At 39.5% G+C, this 20,316-nt stretch overlaps 1 protein-coding gene across 2 annotated transcripts in view; it reads left to right on the top strand.

Annotated features, from left to right (window-relative positions):
* Window positions 1–20,316, top strand: part of NECAB1 (N-terminal EF-hand calcium binding protein 1) — a 180,072-nt gene that overhangs the window by 122,856 nt on the left and 36,900 nt on the right. For both annotated transcript variants that reach the window (XM_030304460.1, XM_030304459.1), the window contains exon 6: window positions 11,500–11,636. In XM_030304460.1, coding sequence (XP_030160320.1) covers window positions 11,500–11,636 — 137 coding nt within the window. The remainder of the gene's footprint in view (window positions 1–11,499; window positions 11,637–20,316) is intronic.

The following is a 20,316-nucleotide window of genomic DNA, read 5'->3' as shown; positions in this document are numbered from 1 at the left end:
AAAAAAAAAATAAAGCATTTTTGAATAATAGAATCTAGTGTTGGCACTGTTCCTGTAATGGTTTTGGTACTTCTTTAAGAACTCTAGGGGCACCTGGGTGGCTCAGTTGGTTGAGTGTCCAACTTTGGCTCAGGTCACGGTTCATGAGTTTGAGCCCTACATCGGGCTCTGTGCTGATAGCTCAGAGCCTGGAAGCTGCTTCGGATTCTGTGTCTCTGTCTCTCTCTGCCCCTCCCCCGCTCATTCTCTCTCTCTCAAAAGTAAATAACCATTAAAGAAATTTAAAAAAAAAGAACTCTATTATAGTGTGTTGAGTATTCTTTGTCTTCAATATTTGTCATTTTTTCTCCAGTCTTTTTGCTTTTCCTTATTTTCTTTTGATTTTTAAAGGACTGCCTCCTTTTTATTTTTATTTATTAAGGTATTATCTGTTATGTTTATGTGTTCTTGTGTTCCTTCTAATTTAGACTTAATTTCTGAAATAATTTTCTTCTATGTGTAATTCTTTTCTGAATTTTGTCACCTTGTTTCTGAGATAATCTGATTCTTGTTGTTCTTTCATTTTTTCAGTTTCTTTTCTCCATTCTTTTCTCATTTTAAAATACTTAGTTATACTTTTCATCTGTTTTGTGAACTTTGTCTTTCTGGTGTGCTTTCATTGTCTGCAGTAATGGTGTTCTGCTCTTTAATTTCCATTTTCTTGGATAAAGAAATTGTGGTATATATACACAATGGAATACTACGTGGCAATGAGAAAAAATGAAATATGGCCTTTTGTAGCAACGTGGATGGAACTGGAGAGTGTAATGCTAAGTGAAATAAGCCATACAGAGAAAGACAGATACCATATGGTTTCACTCTTATGTGGATCCTGAGAAACTTAACAGGAACCCATGGGGGAGGGGAAGGAAAAAAAAAAAAAAAAGAGGTTAGAGTGGGAGAGAGCCAAAGCATAAGAGACTGTTAAAAACTGAGAACAAACAGGGTTGATGGGAGGTGGGAGGGAGGGGAGGGTGGGTGATGGGTATTGAGGAGGGCACCTTTTGGGATGAGCACTGGGTGTTGTATGGAAACCAATTTGTCAATAAATTTCATATATATATATAAAAAAAAATTAAAAAAAAAAGAAAAAAAATAATTTCCATTTTCTTATAATACCTTATATAAAATTGAACCTTAATACTTTTCTGTAGCCCACTTTAAAAAATACTAATTTTCCTGAATTTTTAAAAGATGCCTATGTACATAATACTTTTTCTGGCTTCACAGAGCTCCCTTGTCAGAGGCTGTCTTGTAGTACTGAAAAAATTTAGTGACTTTCCCTCTGAGAGTTCCTGGCTCTGTTACTCTCCCCTCCTTTTAAGTGAATCTTCTTTTCTTTAAAATCTCTGTGACCCTGTCCTGCTCAGCTTTGATTTGACTCCCCACCATTTCCCTTCAATGTGGGGCCCTCCTAGCTTACAGTATTAGCTAGTTGATTTTAAGAGTCCATGGGTCCTCCACGGTTCCAGCCCTATAGGCTTTACCAGGATATTTATGTTCACCCACTTTTGGATAAAACTCTTTCCAGGTTTAGCTGATGTTCTCAAGTTAGCTAATTATGCTTTCTAGTGAATATTTGTTAGCTGTCTTGGAGTCCTTTTGTCCTCAGGTCTGTCACACAGCCCATTACTTCCCTTTGTTTCTTCCTGTATACCCAGTGGTACCATGCCGTGCAGATTTTGTGCCTGTCAGTGATTTTATTCCTACCCACTTGTAATTTGAGTTTCATGATAATACCTTCAAATCTCGTTTTGTTGTATTTGTTGGTGGTGGGGGTTTTGTTGTTGTTCTTATCTGTTTGTTCTGCCTTTATGAGTGGATTCCAGGAGTTTCAAAAGCTATGCCACCAATGTGGCCATCTTCCCCAAATCCTCCTGTTATGATTTTTTTAGGTTCTACACTTCTGTGATGCAGAATAAGGGAATTGGCCCAGGTGACTAGAACCCGACTTATAGTGGCTTCACCCATATACATACAAAGATCTGGGGGAGAAAAAGGGAAAAGGAAATAAAATCAGGTTAGAGACTGAAAAGGAATTTTGAAGAGGTTCTGGAAAATGAAATGATCTGGAAGAGGATATGGCTTAAAGAATTCAGAGGTTATAAATAGGAATGCAAGAAGTTGGGTCCCCTGTGCTATCCTTGATGAGAAATAAATCAAGAATAGAAACACTTTTTAATTTCTTTTGCAGGTGAACTTCACATTTTGTTTTGTTTTGTTTGTTGGTTGGCTTTTGTGTTTTTTTTTCTTCTAAGATTTTATTTAAATTCAAATTAGTTAACATGTAGTATTGGCTTCAGGAGTAGTTTGAGTGTTTGTTTTCTGTTGTTAAGAGTCTCTGATGGTTTGCTTGCCTCTGTTTTTTCCCCCTTCCCTTATCTTCATCTGTTTTGTTTCTTAAATTCCAAATGAGTAAAATCAAATGGTAATTGTCTTTCTCTGACTGACCTATTTTGCTTAGCATAATACACTCTAGCTCCATCCACATTGTTGCAAATGACAAGGTTTTATTCTTTTTGATGGCTGAGTAATGTATACCACACCTTTATCCATTAATCAGTTGATGGATATTTTGGGCTCTTTCCATGATTTGGCTATTGTTGATAATGCTGCTATAAATACTGGGGTGTATGTGTCCCTTGGTATTTGTATATCCTTTGGATAAATAGGTAGTACTGCAATTTCTGGGTCATAGGGTAGTTATATTTTTAATTTTTTTTAAATAGTTTATTGTAAAGTTAGCTAACATACAGTGTATACAGTGTAGTCTTGGCTTTGGCAGTGATTCCTATGGTTCACCACTTACATACAACACCCAGTGCTCATCGCAACAAATGTCCTCCTCAATGGCCATCTCCCATTTTCCCTGAACCCCCAGTCCCATCAACCCTCAGTTCTTTGTATTTAAGAGTCTCTTATGGTTTGCCTCCCTCTCTATTTGCAACTTATTTTTCCTTCCCTTCCCCTATATCTTATGTTAAGTTTCTCAAATTCCAGATATGAGTAAAAACATATAATACCTGTCTTTTTCTGACTTATTTCACTTGGCATAATACACTCCAGTTCCATCCACATTGTTGCAAATGGCAAGATTTGATTCTTTTTCATCACCGAGTAGTATTCCATTGTATGTATATACCACTTCTTTATCCATTCATCATCTGAGTGACATTTGGGCTCTTTCCATAATTTGGTTATTGTTGGTAGTGCTACTATAAACATTGTGATATATGTGCCCCTACAAATCAGCACTCCTGTAGCCTTGGGATAAATTCCTAGTAGTGCTATGGCTAGGTCGTAGGATAATTCTATTTTTAATTTTTCGAGGAACCTCCACACTGTTTTCCAGAGTGGCTGCACCAGTTTGCATTCCCGCCAACAGTGCAAGAGGGTTCCCATTTCTCCACATCCTTGGCAACATCTGTTGCTTCCTGAGTTGTTAATTTTAGCCATCTAACTGATGTGAGGTGGTATCTCATTGTGGTTTTGCTTTGTATTTCCCTGATGATGAGGGATGCTGAGCATCTTTTCATGTGTCTGTTAGCCATCTGGATGTCTTCTTTGGAAAAGTGTCTATTCATGTCTTCTACCCATTTCTTCACTGGTTTGTTTTTCAGGTGTTGAGTTCGATAAATTCTTTATAGATTTTGGATACTAACCCTTTATCTGATGTGTCATTTGCAAATATCTTCTCCCATTCCATCAATTACCTTTTAGTTTTGTTAACTGTTTCCTTTGCTGTGCAGAAGCCATTTATTTTGATGAGGTCCCAGTAGTTCACTTTTGCTTCTGTTTTCCCTGCCTACAGTGATGCGTCTAGTAAGAAATTGCTCCAACCCATGTCAAAGATGTTGCTGCCTGTTTTCTTGTCTAGGATTTTGATGGTTTCCTGTCTCACATTTAGGTCTTTCACCATTTGGAATTTGTTTTTGTGTATGATTTAAGAAGTGGTCCAGTTTCATTCTGCATATCACTGTCCAGTTTCTCTAACACCATTTGTTGAAGAGACTGTCTTTTTTCCATTCTTTCCTGCTTTGCCAAAGATTAACTGACCTTATAGTTGTGGGTCCATTTCTGGGTTCTCTGTTCTGTTCTATTGATCTATGTGTCTATTTTTGTGTCAGTACCTTACTGTCTTGATCACTACAACTTTGTAATACAGCTTGAAGTCTGGAATTGTGATGCCTCCAGCTTTGGTTTTCTTTTTCAGCATTACTTTGAGTATTTGGGGTCTTTTCTGGTTCCATACAAATTTTAGAATTGTTTGTTCTAGCTTTGTGAAAAATGCTGGTGTTATTTTGATAGGCCTTGCATTGAGTGTGTAGATTGCTTTGGGTAGTATAGACATTTTACTTTGTGTCTTCTTCAATTTCTTTCATAAGTGTTCTATAGTTTTCACAGTACAGATCTTTTCCCTCTTTGGTTAGGTTTATTCCTAGGTATTTTATGGTTTTTAATGCAATTGTAAACGCAATCAATTCATTGATTTCTCTTTCTGCTGCTTCATTGTTGGTATATAGAAATGCAACAGATTTCCAAATGGTGATTTTATATCCTGTGACTTTGCCGATTTCATGTATCAGTTCTAGTAATTTTTAGTGGAGTCTCTCAGATTTTCTACATAGAGTATTATGTCATTTGCAAAGAGTGAAAGTTTGACCTCCTCGTTGCTGATTTGGATGCCTTTTATTTCTTTTTGTTGATGATTTCTGAGAGTAGGACTATGTTAAACAACAGTGGTGAGAGTGGACATCCCTGTTGTGTTCCCGATCTCAGGAGGAGAGCACTCAGTTTTTCCCATTGAGGATGATATTAGCTGTGGGTCTTTCATATGTGGCCTTTATGCTATAGAGGTATGTTCCTTGTGTCCCTGCTTTGAGGGTTTTTATCAAGAAAGGATATTGTAATTTGTCAAATGCTTAATCTTCATCTATTGAGAGGATCATAGGGTTCTTATCATTTCTTTTATTAATGTGGTATATATCACATTGATTGATTTGCAGATATTGAACCAGCCTTGCATCCCAGAAATAAATCCCACTTGATGATGGTGAATAATTCTTTTAATGTACTTTTGGATTCGATTTGCTAGTATCTTGTTGAGAATTTTTGCATCCACTGAAATCCACATTTTTAACTGACCCTTCTCAAAGCTTGAATCCCATGAGTCACAGCTTCAATATGGTAAGAAATATGTGTGTAAAAGTTACACATTTCTGAATAAGAAAGATAACAGATGTGCAGTACAAAATATATGTAGAAGGAACTCCAAAAATTAATATTTGTGAAGAGTCTGCTACACACTGAACACCAACATATAATTATCCCAGCAAAATTCTGAAGTGAACTGTTATCACAGCATTCAAGTTCAGGCCTTGTGAATTTTGAGCCAATTACCTATGCATTACACTTTGTAATATCCATACTCCAATGGATTGATAGCAATGATGAACATTTATCAGAAACTATAAGCTAGACATGTGCTAGCATGTGCTTGACATGTGCTTAATATGTGCTTTACAGGCTCTATTTCGTTCAATTGTCACTAGTTTATGAGATTGACTGTTCTTACCTGTAGTTAGGGAAACAGGGACTTAGGCTGAATACTTCCCCAAGCTCACACTCCTACTGAGTAGCATAACACTGATTAGAGCTTATATGTAACTGTCTTCAAACCCAGATTCTTAATCACCACACTGTGTTATTAGATGTGATGAATGCGACCCAAGACTTCATCTGTTAGCTCTTAACCCTCATTTTGGGCTGACTCTCTCACCTTCAAATGCAGGTTTTGGGTTTTTTGTTTTTTGTTTTTTTTTTTTTTTGGTTTTGCCAAAATTCCACTTGTTTGAAGAAGATCACTTCACAGCAGAATGGGATTCTTCTTTGGGCATAGACATTCAAGGGGCCATATGTTCTTGTTAGAGTCTTCTGTTGTAAAACACAACAATAGAAGGAGTCAGAGGAAAGAAGCCTACATGAAATCAATCTTTGATAATTTCAACATGAGCCCTCTACAGTGGAGTTTGCCATTGGAAAGATGTTAAATTATACAACTCATCTCTAAAGTATTTTCTGCTTTCAAACTATAGAATAGCTAGTTAAGATGGGGCTTCAAAATTGTTGAAATTTATTGGTTATTTAGTAACATTTTATTCCATGATTAGAGCCTTGTTTTTTTCTTTCACTAACCTGCAAATCTATAATTCCTTGAATCCTTGGGAATCTGCATGTGAAAATATTGTAATCTCTCATTTTGCTCTCTAAAATTTCTAAAGACCTATCTGGAATTAACCTCAGTCAATTTTTAAGACTCTGAATTAAGGACCAGTTACTTGTTTATTTATTTTTTATTTTTTAAGGGTTAAATTTGATATAGTGCTCTCCCAGTTTAAAAGAAAAGTCATTTATTTTTTTTTATTTTTTTTTTATTTTTTTTTTTTAACGTTTTTGAGACAGAGAGAGACAGAGCATGAACGGGGGAGGGTCAGAGAGAGGGAGACACAGAATCCGAAACAGGCTCCAGGCTCTGAGCTGTCAGCACAGAGCCCGATGCGGGGCTCGAACTCACGGACCGTGAGATCATGACCTGAGCCGACGTCGGCCGCTTAACCAACTGAGCCACCCAGGCGCCCCAAAAGAAAAGTCATTTAAAATGAAAGTCTAAGAATGTCTAAAGAAATAGGACATAGATAAAGCAGTGTAAACCAGCTACTATTTTTTAAATTTTTTTCAACGTTTATTTATTTTTGAGAGATAGAGGCAGAGCACGAGTTGGGGAGGGGCGGAGAGGGAGAGGGAGACACAGAATCTGAAACGGTTTCCAGGCTCTGAGCTGTCAGCACAGAGCCTGACGACATGGGGCTTGAACTCGGGAATGGTGAGATCATGACCTAGGCCAAAGTCGGACGCCCAACCAACTGAGCCACCCAGGCGCCCCCAGTTACTGTTTTTAAAGGGCAACAGTTTGCGGGGGAGTAGAAAAAGAAAAAGATACCCTTATCCTTGTAGAAGTGAAGTTTTTCCTGTTACAGAAGCAGGCACAGACGTCTCACACAAGAACAGGGATAGCTGCAGGGCTTAGATCAACAGGAAGTCAGAAGCCCTCCCCCCCCACCCAAGTCCGATTGCCTCTGATCTCATAAACAAGAAGACACTGAGGCTGGATGTCACCGACCTGATTAATTTTCAAGTAGGGCAAATACAAACAGGGAAGACTGATGCTCTGATTTTCCTAATTAACTCAGATGATTCATGGTGGGTTAATAGCTGGGATCTCTGCTCTTCCATCACCCTGATGGGCAGGGGCTTGCTTTCTGAGAAATGATCTGACAATTAAGATGCACAGGCAGTGCCCTAAGAAACCTGATATTTAAAGGACTGTGCTTCTAATGCTAGGGTTTTTACTTGAATAAATCCTCACCCTGTCCCAGCTCCATATAAAAGAAATAGGCGGATTGTTCACAGTGTGGCTTTCCAAAGGCACAAACGGAAATATTAATGCTAGTTTGTTAACAATTTCCGCTTCAAGATTAAATGACAGTTGTCAAAGACATGAATAAACAGTATTGGGATCTGAGAAACATATAATTAACCTTCATTTGCCTATAACCTTTCCAATAGACATAAAGGACTAAACTGTTTTTGAAAAAAGTGGCAGAATCTGGATATCAGGTACCATCTGTACGTGTTTTTGCTGCTTTCGTAGACGAGTGGATGTTCTTTCTGCCAGTTTCTTGCCTTCTGGATTTTGCTCAAAGGAATGTGTGTCGTAAGCCAACATACTAGTCTTCAGGGAGTTCAGCATGCAAAGACCCCTTTTTGCACCTGCACAACCAACACGTTTGTTGAGAATAAAGAGGACCAGGCTTTGACATTTTCCAGCTTGTTATCTATTTAATTTTCCATCTGCTTCTTTTGCCACCACCTTCCAAAGGAACATCTGCTGCACGTCCCAGAGAAGGAAAGGGGGATTGAATCCATGCCACCTGGGTCTGAAGTCCTAAACCTTGGGATTCAGATGAAGGGAAGGAAAGAAGACTAACACATGGTCCAGAAAATGAAATGAGGACAGTCTGTTAAGAACAAAGCTTTATTTCCATTTATTGCAGAGCCCACACGACCAGACAGGCTGGACAGCAGTGTCTGCCCCTGGCAAGGGTGAGAGGCAGGGGGAAGCAGCTGGTGCCTGGGGGAAGGCAAAAATAGTTTCTGATGCCCAGATACGTCCTCTGGTGCCTGAATCTACAGGTAGCGTCCTGTTGTGCACATACCCTTTAAACATTTAAGCACCATGCTATGAGCTGGGCTTTGTTCTGGGCATTCTGGAGGCAGAGATGATTATAAGGTATATTTCCTACCTTTATGGGTTCTTTTACTGTTTATTTATTTATTTTAAGAGGAAGAGAGAGAGAGAGATAGCACATGCACAAGTGGGAGAGAGGCAGAGAGAGGGAGAGAGAATCCAGGCAGGCTCCGTGCTGTCCCTGCAGAGGCGGACATGGGGCTCAGTCCCACGAACCATGAGATCATGACCAGAGCCAAAATCAAAAGTCAGAAGCTCAACTGATTGAGCCCCCCAAGCACCTCTTATTTCCCACCTTTAAAGAGCTCGCCTGGGATGTGGGAGATGGGCAAGTAGAACAGCATTATAATATACAGTGATAAATTGCATATTAACCAGTTCCTCTGGCTCGGAACACAGAGAAGGGAAAGGAAGTGTGACTAATCCCAGGAAGCAAAGTGGTAGATCAGGGAAAGGAAAGGCTCTACCAAGGTGGTGCCATGAGTAGAGTCTGGAAGGATAAACAGGAATATTAGAAAACAAGCTGTTTTAGGGGCGCCTGGGAGGCTCAGTCGGTTGAGCGTCAGACTTCAGCTCAGGTTATGATCCCACAGTTCGTGAGTTTGAGCCCTGTGTTGGGCTCTGTGCTGACAGCTCAGGGCCTGGAGCCTGCTTCCGATTCTGTGTCTCCCTCTCTCTCTGCTCCTCCCCTGCTCACACTCTGTCTCTCTCTCAAAAATAAAGATAAAGAAAGAAAAGAAAAGAAAGAAAGAGGCTCTTTTCTCATGATCCAGGGGTGGTAGCACGTAACAGCCAATCTTTGTATTGACTAAAGAACTGAGTCCCCCAAAACCTTAACCCCATCTCCCACCCCTCTCAATGTCAAGGCATCAGCCATTCACAGTGTACTAGCTGGTTGTGCCACCTCTTAATGTTGTCTGAAGAGTCACTAGTGACGATAGCAAACTCTAATCAGAGGGAGAAAGATGTCTCAGTATCAAAATCACTTCTTACTTTGCTGCCGTGGAATAGCCAGTTGTCAGATTTTAACTGTCCTTAAGTATTGCACTCAAACGTCACCCAAATCGTAATATGTTAAGACCACAATAGCTAATGCAATCAATTTTTATACTTAGAAGAGTTTCTCTGCAATCAAATATTGAGTGAGTTATCTGTTGCGGGCACCATGAGGCCCACAGTGGTATAAGGTGTGACCTTTGAGTCTAAGAAGCTAAAATCTGATTGCAATGATATGCGATTAGTTCTATCATTCTGACTTGACACATACTTAGCATTTAACTGAGGAAAGAGCCAGGCTGATGGGACAATGCGTTGCTCAGTAAATGTATGCTTCACCTTACGGGCTGTCTCTGAATAGGTATAAAACTTCATAGTTTGGCTTTGGATTAGTCGTGGTGTATACTGAGATGCAAATGTAATTGGCATAATCTCTGACTACACCATTACACTGTCTTGGCATTTTAATAAATTGTTTTTATTTTAAAAAAATGTTTTAAATAAATTCTATTTTAAAAATATGCTTTCTCAAAAGGGAAATGACTAGGGGGAAAGAATCAAGCACATGCCTTTTTTTCTATCACATTTTCTTCTCAAAAGAAAGTTTTTCTCAGTTTAAAAAAAAACACATTGAGAAATAATTTTTTGAAGTTTTTATTGCTGCTAAGTAGCAATCTGTTTGATAAAACTAAATATGTGGTGTGTTTTTACCTTGAATTAACTCACAAAAACTCTTAGGTTATTATAAGCATGTAATGTTTTGGTTTATGGTTAGCTTCTTAGGTGGAGTTTAAAGGCATGAAAATGTTTACATTTCAAATCGGATCATTAGATAGGGTAGATAAGGGAATTTTCTGTGTTCACCTACAAGAATGCACTTAAAAAGAAACTGATAATTGAGGCATTTTATGATTTCAAGATAGGAATGAAATGAAGGTTTCTAGGGCAGTAGGTGGTTCTGCTATCAGAAGAAAATTTCCAAAGTAATTTCCATCAGGAAGCCACAATCCAGTATTTCCTAATTCCGAGTTGGTGGAAACATAGACCATTTTGAGATGGAATATATGCCTGAGTTATAGCCTGATTTGTAAATGAGAAAACTGAGACCCAGAGAGATTAAATAACTACATCTTGGTTTTTCTGAGTTTCCAACCATGACATGAGATGTCCCAGCACCTCGTAACTTCCGGCATTATCTTGTCATGGTCACTCCTTTCGGTTTTGTATTTTCAACTGTGAAAAGTCATCTAGGGACAGAGCTAGATAAATCTGTTTCTTAGCTGAACTTGTATGTATCATTCCCACCCAATAATCTAGAAAATGAGGTTTCACTGGCTGGTCTCATGCCATGAAAGAGTGGCTTGGGCAGCTGGATTCCATGCCAACCTGATTTTCATTTCTTTCCTGGTTCTCCCTGAGACTGTAGAAGAGAACAGCAGGTAACACCATGTACAGCCCACCTGTCTCCCAAAACTAAACTTGGCAAGTACGGCTATTCTGTAAGCAATGATCTCCGGGTAGACTTGGGGCTGTTTGAAGGAACAGTGCCTTTGTGGCATTTAGATACAATTGAGCTTCAGGTAGGTTCGTGAGGGAGGGACATAAGCAGATTTAGCAAACTGTTTAAATATTCCATGCCTAACATTTTCTGAGTTTGGGGATAACTACACATAATTTCCTTTGGCTTCAGTATAATACAGATCAGGCATAATAAATACATCAAGAGGGAACTAAGCCAGTTGCTGAAACGTGACTTCATTTAGTTGATAATGGAGAAAATACATGATGGTGTGGTTGTTACTTAAATGAAGCACAGAACAAGCTGAGTTAATCACATTCCAACCTTTTTTTTTTCTCCAGAGAATATTCTTTTCCTTTTATACATATGCCTGTTCCATAATTCTGCTTGTTTTGTCCTTTTTCCTTATGTTGATGCATGTGCAGTGGAAGATGAGAGATATTCCTGTGGTCTCTGCAGCTCTTATATTCAACTGCTGATGGGTGAATAGAGCTCTGCCCCAGCCTCCAGGGCTGAAATGTCTGCCTTTGTTTCTCCTCGAGGATTGATCTGAGATTGCTGGGTACATGGGGGAAAACGATTCTTGGATATTTTTTCCTTCCCATACTTGTAACTGCCTTTGTTTGGTCATCTTTAGGACTACCAAGAGGCCTCCAACTTGGAACAATTTGTAACTCGATTTTTATTGAAGGAGACCTTGAATCAGCTTCAGTCTCTCCAGAATTCTCTGGAATGTGCCATGGAAACTACTGAGGAGCAAACCCGTCAAGAAAGGCAAGTTAAATATTTTCATATGGTGTCTTGCTACTTACCGTGAAATACCAGTTGAGGGGCATTCATGCTTAAACTAATGAAAACTAAAAATGAAAATTAATCAATTTAAATGGAATGACAGGAACCACCGTTGAGTTCTTGCCTTATATTTTCCTCTACAAGAGGCCATTCTACTTTTACTGTCCATCGTTTATTCAACAAATTTAAATTGAGGATTTAATAGATGAAGAAGTCTTTAAAAGACGCTGCGGTAACATAAAGATACATTTTACAAAGTCCTGACTTTTCAGGAGGCTAAAATCTAATACGTAAATAAGACATGAACAGTAAAACCGTAATGCACGGTGCAAAGTGATACTTATCATACAGAAGGGTAAAAAACTTGCTAAGAATTTAGGAAAAGCAAAAGGTTAAATATGAAGAGAGAGTGAAAGACAATTGTGTGGAATTTCCTGATGGGATTTGGGCTCATCTTGCAAATGAGTATTATGTGAAAATGTGGAAGTGATAGAAAAGAGACCAAGAGGCCAAATGAACTGGATGTACCTGGGGACTTGGGAATAGAATCAGCCTTTTTATTTAAGGAAATAGAGAAAAATGGATGGTAGGAAAAGTTTTTAAAATTCAAGACCACCGAGTAATATCACGGAGAAGATAAGTAATGAGATTATAAAAGCTGTATAAATAAAGGTGCTAATGCTAAAGAGAAACCTGAATTAGAAATGTGTAAAGCAGGCATAAAAATTATTCCAACCAACAGTTGGTACTTTCTTGAGTTACCATTGTTTATACCTTGCAAGCTAGAGAAGGGCTTGGCAAAACTCATGCTTATGCAACATGTTTTTGCATGTGTTACTTCAAACCTAGATATGTGACCATCTAACTTTTTGCATTTTAAGTTAGGGAGAACCACACAGTAGCTTTTTTGAACAGACTGCTAATAAAGTACTCAGTAGGGCCAATTTTTCTAAACAAATTAATGGATACATAATCATTAGGACATCTCAGAGAAACAGTGGAATTTTCAAACATGTGTTTACAATGTCAAAATGAGTGAGCACCACCAAATCCTAACAAAAAAGCCTCTAATCTCCAACCTAATGAGCTTGTGCAGCTGATGAACATGGGTGTGCACTCTTCAATGGATCTGTGGAGCATTTTCACATTATAAACTTCTTTCCACTGCATTGAGTGATTCCATCTCAAATGGCAGGTGTAACAGAGCTTTAGACAAGCAGCCAGCCAGTTCCGCAAGTTTGAGCAGAGGATAACGGAGTATCTTGAAACACAGTGATACTGATTTCAGGTTCCAAACGGGAAGTTAAGGTTGGATTCTTGGTTGTGTCTAGATTTTCTTGTCGCAAAATAGATTCTCCCTTTTTAGAGTCAATTATTAGCCCCATGGCAAGAGGCCTGCAAAAGTGCTCCCCTTCCCTTCTTCACCTGCATTTTGGGTTTTGTCTATGGTCATCTCCTGCAAACTTGAATTCTACATACACCGCTATATAGTGAATACATAATGAACAGCTGTTTTTTGTGTCAGGCCACAGGCTAGCCTTGACCCCCTGTGAAAGCTACCAACAGCTGCAGCTGTGTTGAATGAGAAAGAATGTGATAATGCAGAACTGAAAGACATTGGAGGACTCATGAATATTTTATTTATAGGTTTCTAGCTCAAACAGAGCCTGGAAGAATAAGAACTATAACAGGTCTGATGTAAATCTGGGTAGTGCTGTTGTACAGGATTTGATTAAGGTACCCAGGGATGCCCACATCCCACCCCAAATCCATGATACTCCACCTGGGGAGGTTTCATTAAAAATAAAGTAAAAAGCAAATAAAAAACTCGTTTCCACTATGAGTCTGTGCCCATAAATCCAACTTAGAATCTCTGGTGACCCTGATGGAAGAGTGCAAGTTGTGCTCATGTTTAAAAGTGCTGTGTCTCCCCTCCCTAGTTTCGTCTTCAAATCAGCTGGTCACCATAGACCAAAGCCAGGAGAACCCCAGGGGCCCTCATTGGTGGGGAAAAAAACAAGACAGGAAAGATGGCTCTCTTTTTCCTGTGATATCAAGTAAGAGACCAGTAAATAAGCCTCAGAGGAGACAAGACTTGAGCAGGATATTTAGGGTAGATTTAATGGCAGAGAATATTCTCCCTGGGGGGATGGGTCTTCTCACCCACCCCATAGTACCATCTCCTTTCTTCTGGCTGGCTCTTCCCCATTTGCTTGGTCATTGCTTGGACAGCACTGCTGTCTTTATTTCTCCTGCTCCACCACTGTGTATTTCCTCAGTACCCTCTACTTAGACGTACCTACAAACCCAGTCGTTTACTTATCTCTCCCATGAGACTTGGAGTTTCTAAACGACAGGGGCTCTGCCTTGTTTCCCTCTACCTGGCACAACTACATGTTAAATATATGAAACTGAACGAATACAAGGGAATCCCAAATAAAGGGAACCTTGTAGAATAGCAGTGGATGAGGACCTGGGACAGTGAACGTAACCTACCTGGCATGTAAGCCAGGGAAGGTCTTAAATGTTTATTTTTGAGATGGAGACAGAGCGTGAGTGGGGGAGGAGCAGAGAGAGAGGGAGACACAGAAGCCAAAGCAGGCTCCAGGCTCTGAGCTGTCAGCACAGAGCCCAACGCGGGGCTTGAACCCATGAACCGTGAGATCGTGACCTGAACCGAAGTTGGATGCTTAACCGACTGAGCCACCCAGGCACCCCTAGAAGGTCTTAAAAGCCAGATACTGCATTTAGATTTCATATGATCCGAAATTGGTGGTTGTAAATGAAAGAGAAATGTAATGGAAACATTTAATTTTTTAATGTTTTTCTTTATTTTTTGAGAGACCGAGAAAGAGCATGAGTAGGGGAGGGGCAGAGAGAGAGGGAGACACAGAATCTGAAGCAGACTCCAGGCCCTGAGCTGTCAGCACAGAGTCCAGCACGGTGCTAGAACTCATGAAGCATGAGATCATGACCTGAGCTGACGTCGTATGTTTAACTGACTGAGCCACCCAGGCGTCCCAGGTTTTAGGGAATATTAGTCTCATAACAGTATATAGTAAAGATTTGGGAAGAGTTAGAGCTAGGTCAGAGAGGAGAGGTCAAATCAATGTACCCAGAACCTCATCAGTTTTTTGTAACATAAAGGAAGACCCCATGATGCCCTGCATAGTCAACAGCTGGAACCTGCAGAGAACATTAAAAAATCCCAGGGTTATAGTAATTTGCTTCCCCTTAAACATCAGTGTTACTTTGAGGCTTAATATTTGTGAAACCTAGGGATACAAAGCCTCTTTGGAATATAGCAAATTTTGAGAAGGCATCTAGTCTAGTTATCAACCCCAGGGAGGAATCACACAGTATCAGTCATCCTGCAGTAATGAGTTAGACATGCAATGTTGGGCAGAATGTCTGTGTCTATTCATGTGAAAATGGCAATTTCAGAGAGAAGGGATGCATACAGCTGGAATGCCACAGAGGTGAGATTTTCAGATGGTGTTCTACAACACTCTTTGTATCTGTCCTGGCATACTGGTAAATGGGAGCCACTTTAATTCCATGTCTTCTGAAAGTACCTAATAGCCAATGACAAGAATAATCATTATGTTACACTGAAGTTTTCCCTCTAGAGGCCCCTGTCCTCTTATATAAATCTCCATTCCTCACAAACCAGATTTCTGGGAACGCAGTTTAATTATATGTGAATTTCTTTTTTATAATGGAATCTGAAAATTTACTCTATTTTCCAAAGTTCTCCTTTATCCAGAGAAATGACTGATTTCCTTCTAGGTTTGGAAGTTATTTTTCTCCTTTTGATGGTTGGCTATCATAGAAGTCAGGGAAGCTTATAGGTAATTATAAAAGTTCAGACAGTTCATATTCCCTCAGCCTGAACACAGAGAATAACTAATCTAGTCTCCTGTTCTTGTGACCACTGAAATTGATAGAAAGTTGACTATCCATAGGATGGTCTAGTTAAAGATTGGAGAGTAAACATGATTTCTTTTCCTTCCTCCCCAAACTTTTCAAAAAAGGCATTAACAGTGCCTGGACAAAAAGGAGTCATAAACCTACAAAGATAAGGATAGAGGAACCAACGAGATAGAAGCTTGGAATATGGAAAGAAAATGAATCTAGTGATGACTGATGTAGAAGCTCTGAGAAATATGAAATATAGACAATGTATGAAGCCAAAATGCAATGTAATGGGTACCACAAAACCTCAGAAAGGCTCAAGGATTGGCTTCACCATGTGCAGTGGGGATGAAGGCAGGGCTAATGTAGTGCTGAAAGCTCCACCCAGTGCTGTGTGATGACTCCTCCAGGAAGCTTAGAGATGTTCGTTCTGGAGAAGGTGAACAGATGTACACCTAGCACAGCAGGGGTTAGTACATGATACTAAAAACTGAGGCGTTAAGTGAAAGTCTCCATACTGAACGGTGAGCTTTGAAACCCACTCAGAGCACTTACAGCGAGCTTATACACTAGTTGGGGATGCTTCCCTGGCTTTTCTCAGTCCAAGAGACAGACTTAAAGTACCAAGATATGGTGCCCATAATGAATAGGCCTAGCCAGGCCACTCTACAGTGGAGGCTGTGAGTTGGCAATTGCCCCCCCCTCTCTCTTTGCCTCTCTCCCTCTCTTTGCCTCTCTCCCTCTCTCTCTCTCTCCCCATCCCTCCCTCCCTCCCTCTCTGCCTCTCTCTCCAATCATCCCTGTTTCTTCCCTCTGAAATAGGCAGGGACAACCAAGAGAACAAATCAAACACAAAAAAAGAAACTTAGAACGAACATATAATCCAGAGAACAGAAGAAGACTCCCCCCCCCCAAAATCATCAATACCCTCAGAAAACAGAAAAAATATTGCATTTATGAATTAAGGAAAGGATGCTACTTAAAAATAATAATATTCAAAGCACTCAAAGAGCTCTTGGAAATTATGATTGCAGAAATAAGAACCTGTGAGCAAGATTTGGAGATCAAAGTGTGATGACATTTTCAAAAAGAGATGAAAAATAAGAAAGAAAAATAATAAAGCTATAGGGTAGTCCCAGAGGTTCAAGATTTGAAAAGTAGTAATTTCAGATAGAGAAAAAAAGGAGAGAAATTATCTAAGAAATAATTCTCAGACAAGGACATGAGTTTCCAAGTTGATAGAACAGACTAAGAGCCCATTACAATGAATTGTAAAATCTGACACCAAGGAATGCCATTATGGTATTTCAGAATACCAGAGACAGAGAAGTGTCTAAAATCTCCCAGACCAAAAACTAGGTCAAACACAGAGGATGAATAAGACACTAGATTTTTTAAATAATGGCACTAAAAGCTAGAATGCAGTGAGGCAGCTTTTTCAAAATTTGAGGAGGAAATGACTTGCAACCTAAAATTCTTCACTCTGACTTCTGGGAAAGATGGCCGAGTAGAAGGATCCTAGGCTCACATAGTCTCATAGATACACCTAAGTAACACCCACATAAGTGTAAATAACCTAAAAATGACCAGGAGACTGGCAGAACAGACTTTCCACAGATAAATGTAGAGAAGAGGCCACCTTGAAAGTGGTAGGAAGGGTGGAGATACAGTCAGGAGCCAAATAGACCCACTCGACTGTCTGTGGTAGGGAGGGACGCTGTAAGCATGGAAAAGGGAGATGAGCGAACTCTGGACCAAGCATCCCAGACACAAGGGACCCACACAGGGAAGACGAACCCCTATAACATTTGGATTTGAAAAACAGAGTGGCTCAACTTCGTTAGTTCTTTGAATTAGTGGGGCTTAACACCTAGAATTTAAAAAAAAAAAAAAAAGATCTGGAAGGCCATAGGAAACTGAGTTTCCGCCCTCAAAGAAACTGAGTTCCCGCCCTTCTGCTGAGATACAGCATAGAAGCAGCAGTTTGAAAACTGCAGAGAATATATGGGAAAGAGATTTATTTACTAATCTCAAAATGTGTGCTGGAGGAGGAGGGATCTTTGGGAGACTTCTCCAGGAACAAAGGAGTTGGCAAGCATCATTTCCCTCCCATGCACCTCAGAGTAGATATATGGACTCCTTCGGGAATGAGCATAAACACTCTTCATCTAGTTTGTCAAGAGCATACCCAACACCCATGTTCTTCTGCAGGCCCGTCTGCTGTAATCCAACTTGGCAGGAGTCCAAAATGGTGCTACAGGTGTGGCATTAGGCAAGAATCCAATACAGTGGCCAATGCAAATCCAAAGTTACTTCTGCCCTGGGGAGGGGGAAAGGTAACCACACATACCAGCTCCACTGGGGCCCCAGACGTGGACTGGGGCAGACATCTAGTCTGACTGCAGGCCCTGCCCACCAACAGAAACCACTCAGTAGACAATATAGGGGGAGTGCCTTGCAGATCAGTGCGACCACAGTTCAGGTAAATGCCTGCTTTGACCAAACTCAATGCCAAAGTGGCACCAGACTTTCCCATTAACAAAACAAGGACCAAACCCTGGCACAACAGACAGAGAGAGAGACACTGCAGCTGACTATACTGAAGGCAAACACAGCTTGGCCAAAACATTAGGATGCATGTAACACACATAGGAGACACCCCTGAAATGCCAGCTTCTGGTAAATGGGGGGCATTGCACTGCATGGCACTACAGGACCTCTTCTTCATAAGGCCACTACTTTCAGGAGAAAGAGACATAGCTGACTTTCCTAATATATAGAAACAGACACAGAAAGTTGGGCAAGATGAGGAGACAGGGAATATGTCCCACGTGAAAGAACAGGATGAACTCAGAGCAAAAGAGCAAAGTGAAATGGAGATAAGTAATATACCTGATGGAGAATTTAAATTAATGGTCATAAACATACTCATCTGACTCAAGAAAAGACCGGAGTATTTCAGTAAGACCCTCTACAAAGACATAGAATATGAAAAAAAAAAAAAAAAACAGAGGTGAAGATCTCAATAATAGAAATTAAAACTACAGTAGAGGGAATCACTAGTGGACTAGAGGAAGCAGAAGAATGGATCAGTAACCTGGAAGACACAGTGATATAAAGCAATCAAGCTCAAGAAAGAGAAAATAATAGTAAAAAGTAAGAATAGATTAGGGGCATTCAGTGACACCATTAAGTGCAATAGCATTCACATTATAGGGATCCCAGAAGGAGAAGAGAGAGAAACAGGGGCAGAAAATTTATGTGAAGAAATAATGGCTGAAAACTTCCTGAATCTGAGGAAGGAAACAGACATCCAGATCGAGGAGGCAGAGAGAGCCTCCAATAAAATCAACCCAAGCAGGTCCACACCAAGACACATAATAATTAAAATCAGCAGAAACACTGCAGGTCAGAGGGAGTAGCTTGATATATTATTCAAAGTGCTGAAATGAAAAAAAAAAAGCCATAACTAAGAATACTCTTTCAGAATACTGATTACCACCAATAAAATCGAATCAGTATTCAAAAACTCCCCATAAACAAAAGTCCAAGACCAGATGACCTCACAGGTGAATTCTACCAAATATTTAAAGAAGAGTTAATACCCATTCTTCTCAAACTATTCCAAAAAAAAAAAAAAATAGAAGAGAAAGGAAAACTTCCAAATTCATTCTGTGAAGCCAGCATTACCCTGATACCCAAACTGGGTAAAGACACTACAATAGAGAACTGCAGGCCAATGTCTGTGAAGAACATGGATGCAAAACCCTAACAAAATATTAGCAAACCAAATCCAACAATAAATTTAAAAAAATCATTCACCACAGCTAAGTGGGATTTCAATATTTGCAAATCAATAAACATGATATATCACATGAACAAGAGGAAGGATTAAAAGCTATATGTTCATTTCAATAGATGCAGAAAAAGCATTTGACAAAGTACCACATCCATTCATGATAAAGACCCTCAATAAAGTAAGTTTAGAGGGAACATACCTCAACATAATAAAGGCCATGTGTAAAAACCCACAGCTAACATCATACTCATTGGTAAAAAACTGAGAGCTTTTCCCCTAAGGTCAGGAATGAGACAAAGATGTCCACTGTCACCACTGTCATTCAATATAGTACTAGAAATCCTAGCTGCAGAAATCAACAAGAAAAGGAAAGAAAAGGCATCCAAATTGGTAAGGAAGAAGTAAAACTTTCACTATTTGCAGATGACATATTATATATAGAAAACCCTGAGGACTCCATCAAAAAACTACTAGAACTGATAAATGAATTCAATAAAATTACAAGAGACAAAGTCAATACACAGAAATTCACTGAATTTCTGTACACTCATAAATAGCAGAAAGAGAAATTAAGAAAACAATCCCGTTTGCATTTGTACCAAAAATAATTTAAAAACCAAAGAATAAACTTAACCAAGGAGATGAAAGAACTGTACTCTGAAAACTATAAAACATTGATGAAAGAATTGAAGATGACACAAATAAATGGAAAGACATTCCATGCTCGTGGATTGGGAGAAGAAATATTTTTTAAATGCTCATACAACCCAAAGCAATCTACAGATTTAATGCAGTCCTTATCAAAATACCAACAGTATTTTTCACAAAACTGCAACAAACAATCCTAAAATTTCTATGGGACCACAAAAGACCCTGAATAGCCAAAACAGTCTTGAAGGAGAAGAACAAAACTGGAGATATCCAGATTTCAAGATATAATCCAAAGCT

This window comes from Lynx canadensis, chromosome F2, assembly GCF_007474595.2.
Source record: "Lynx canadensis isolate LIC74 chromosome F2, mLynCan4.pri.v2, whole genome shotgun sequence".
Classification (NCBI taxonomy): Eukaryota; Metazoa; Chordata; class Mammalia; order Carnivora; family Felidae; genus Lynx; species Lynx canadensis.
This window is presented reverse-complemented; position numbering and strand designations above follow the sequence as displayed.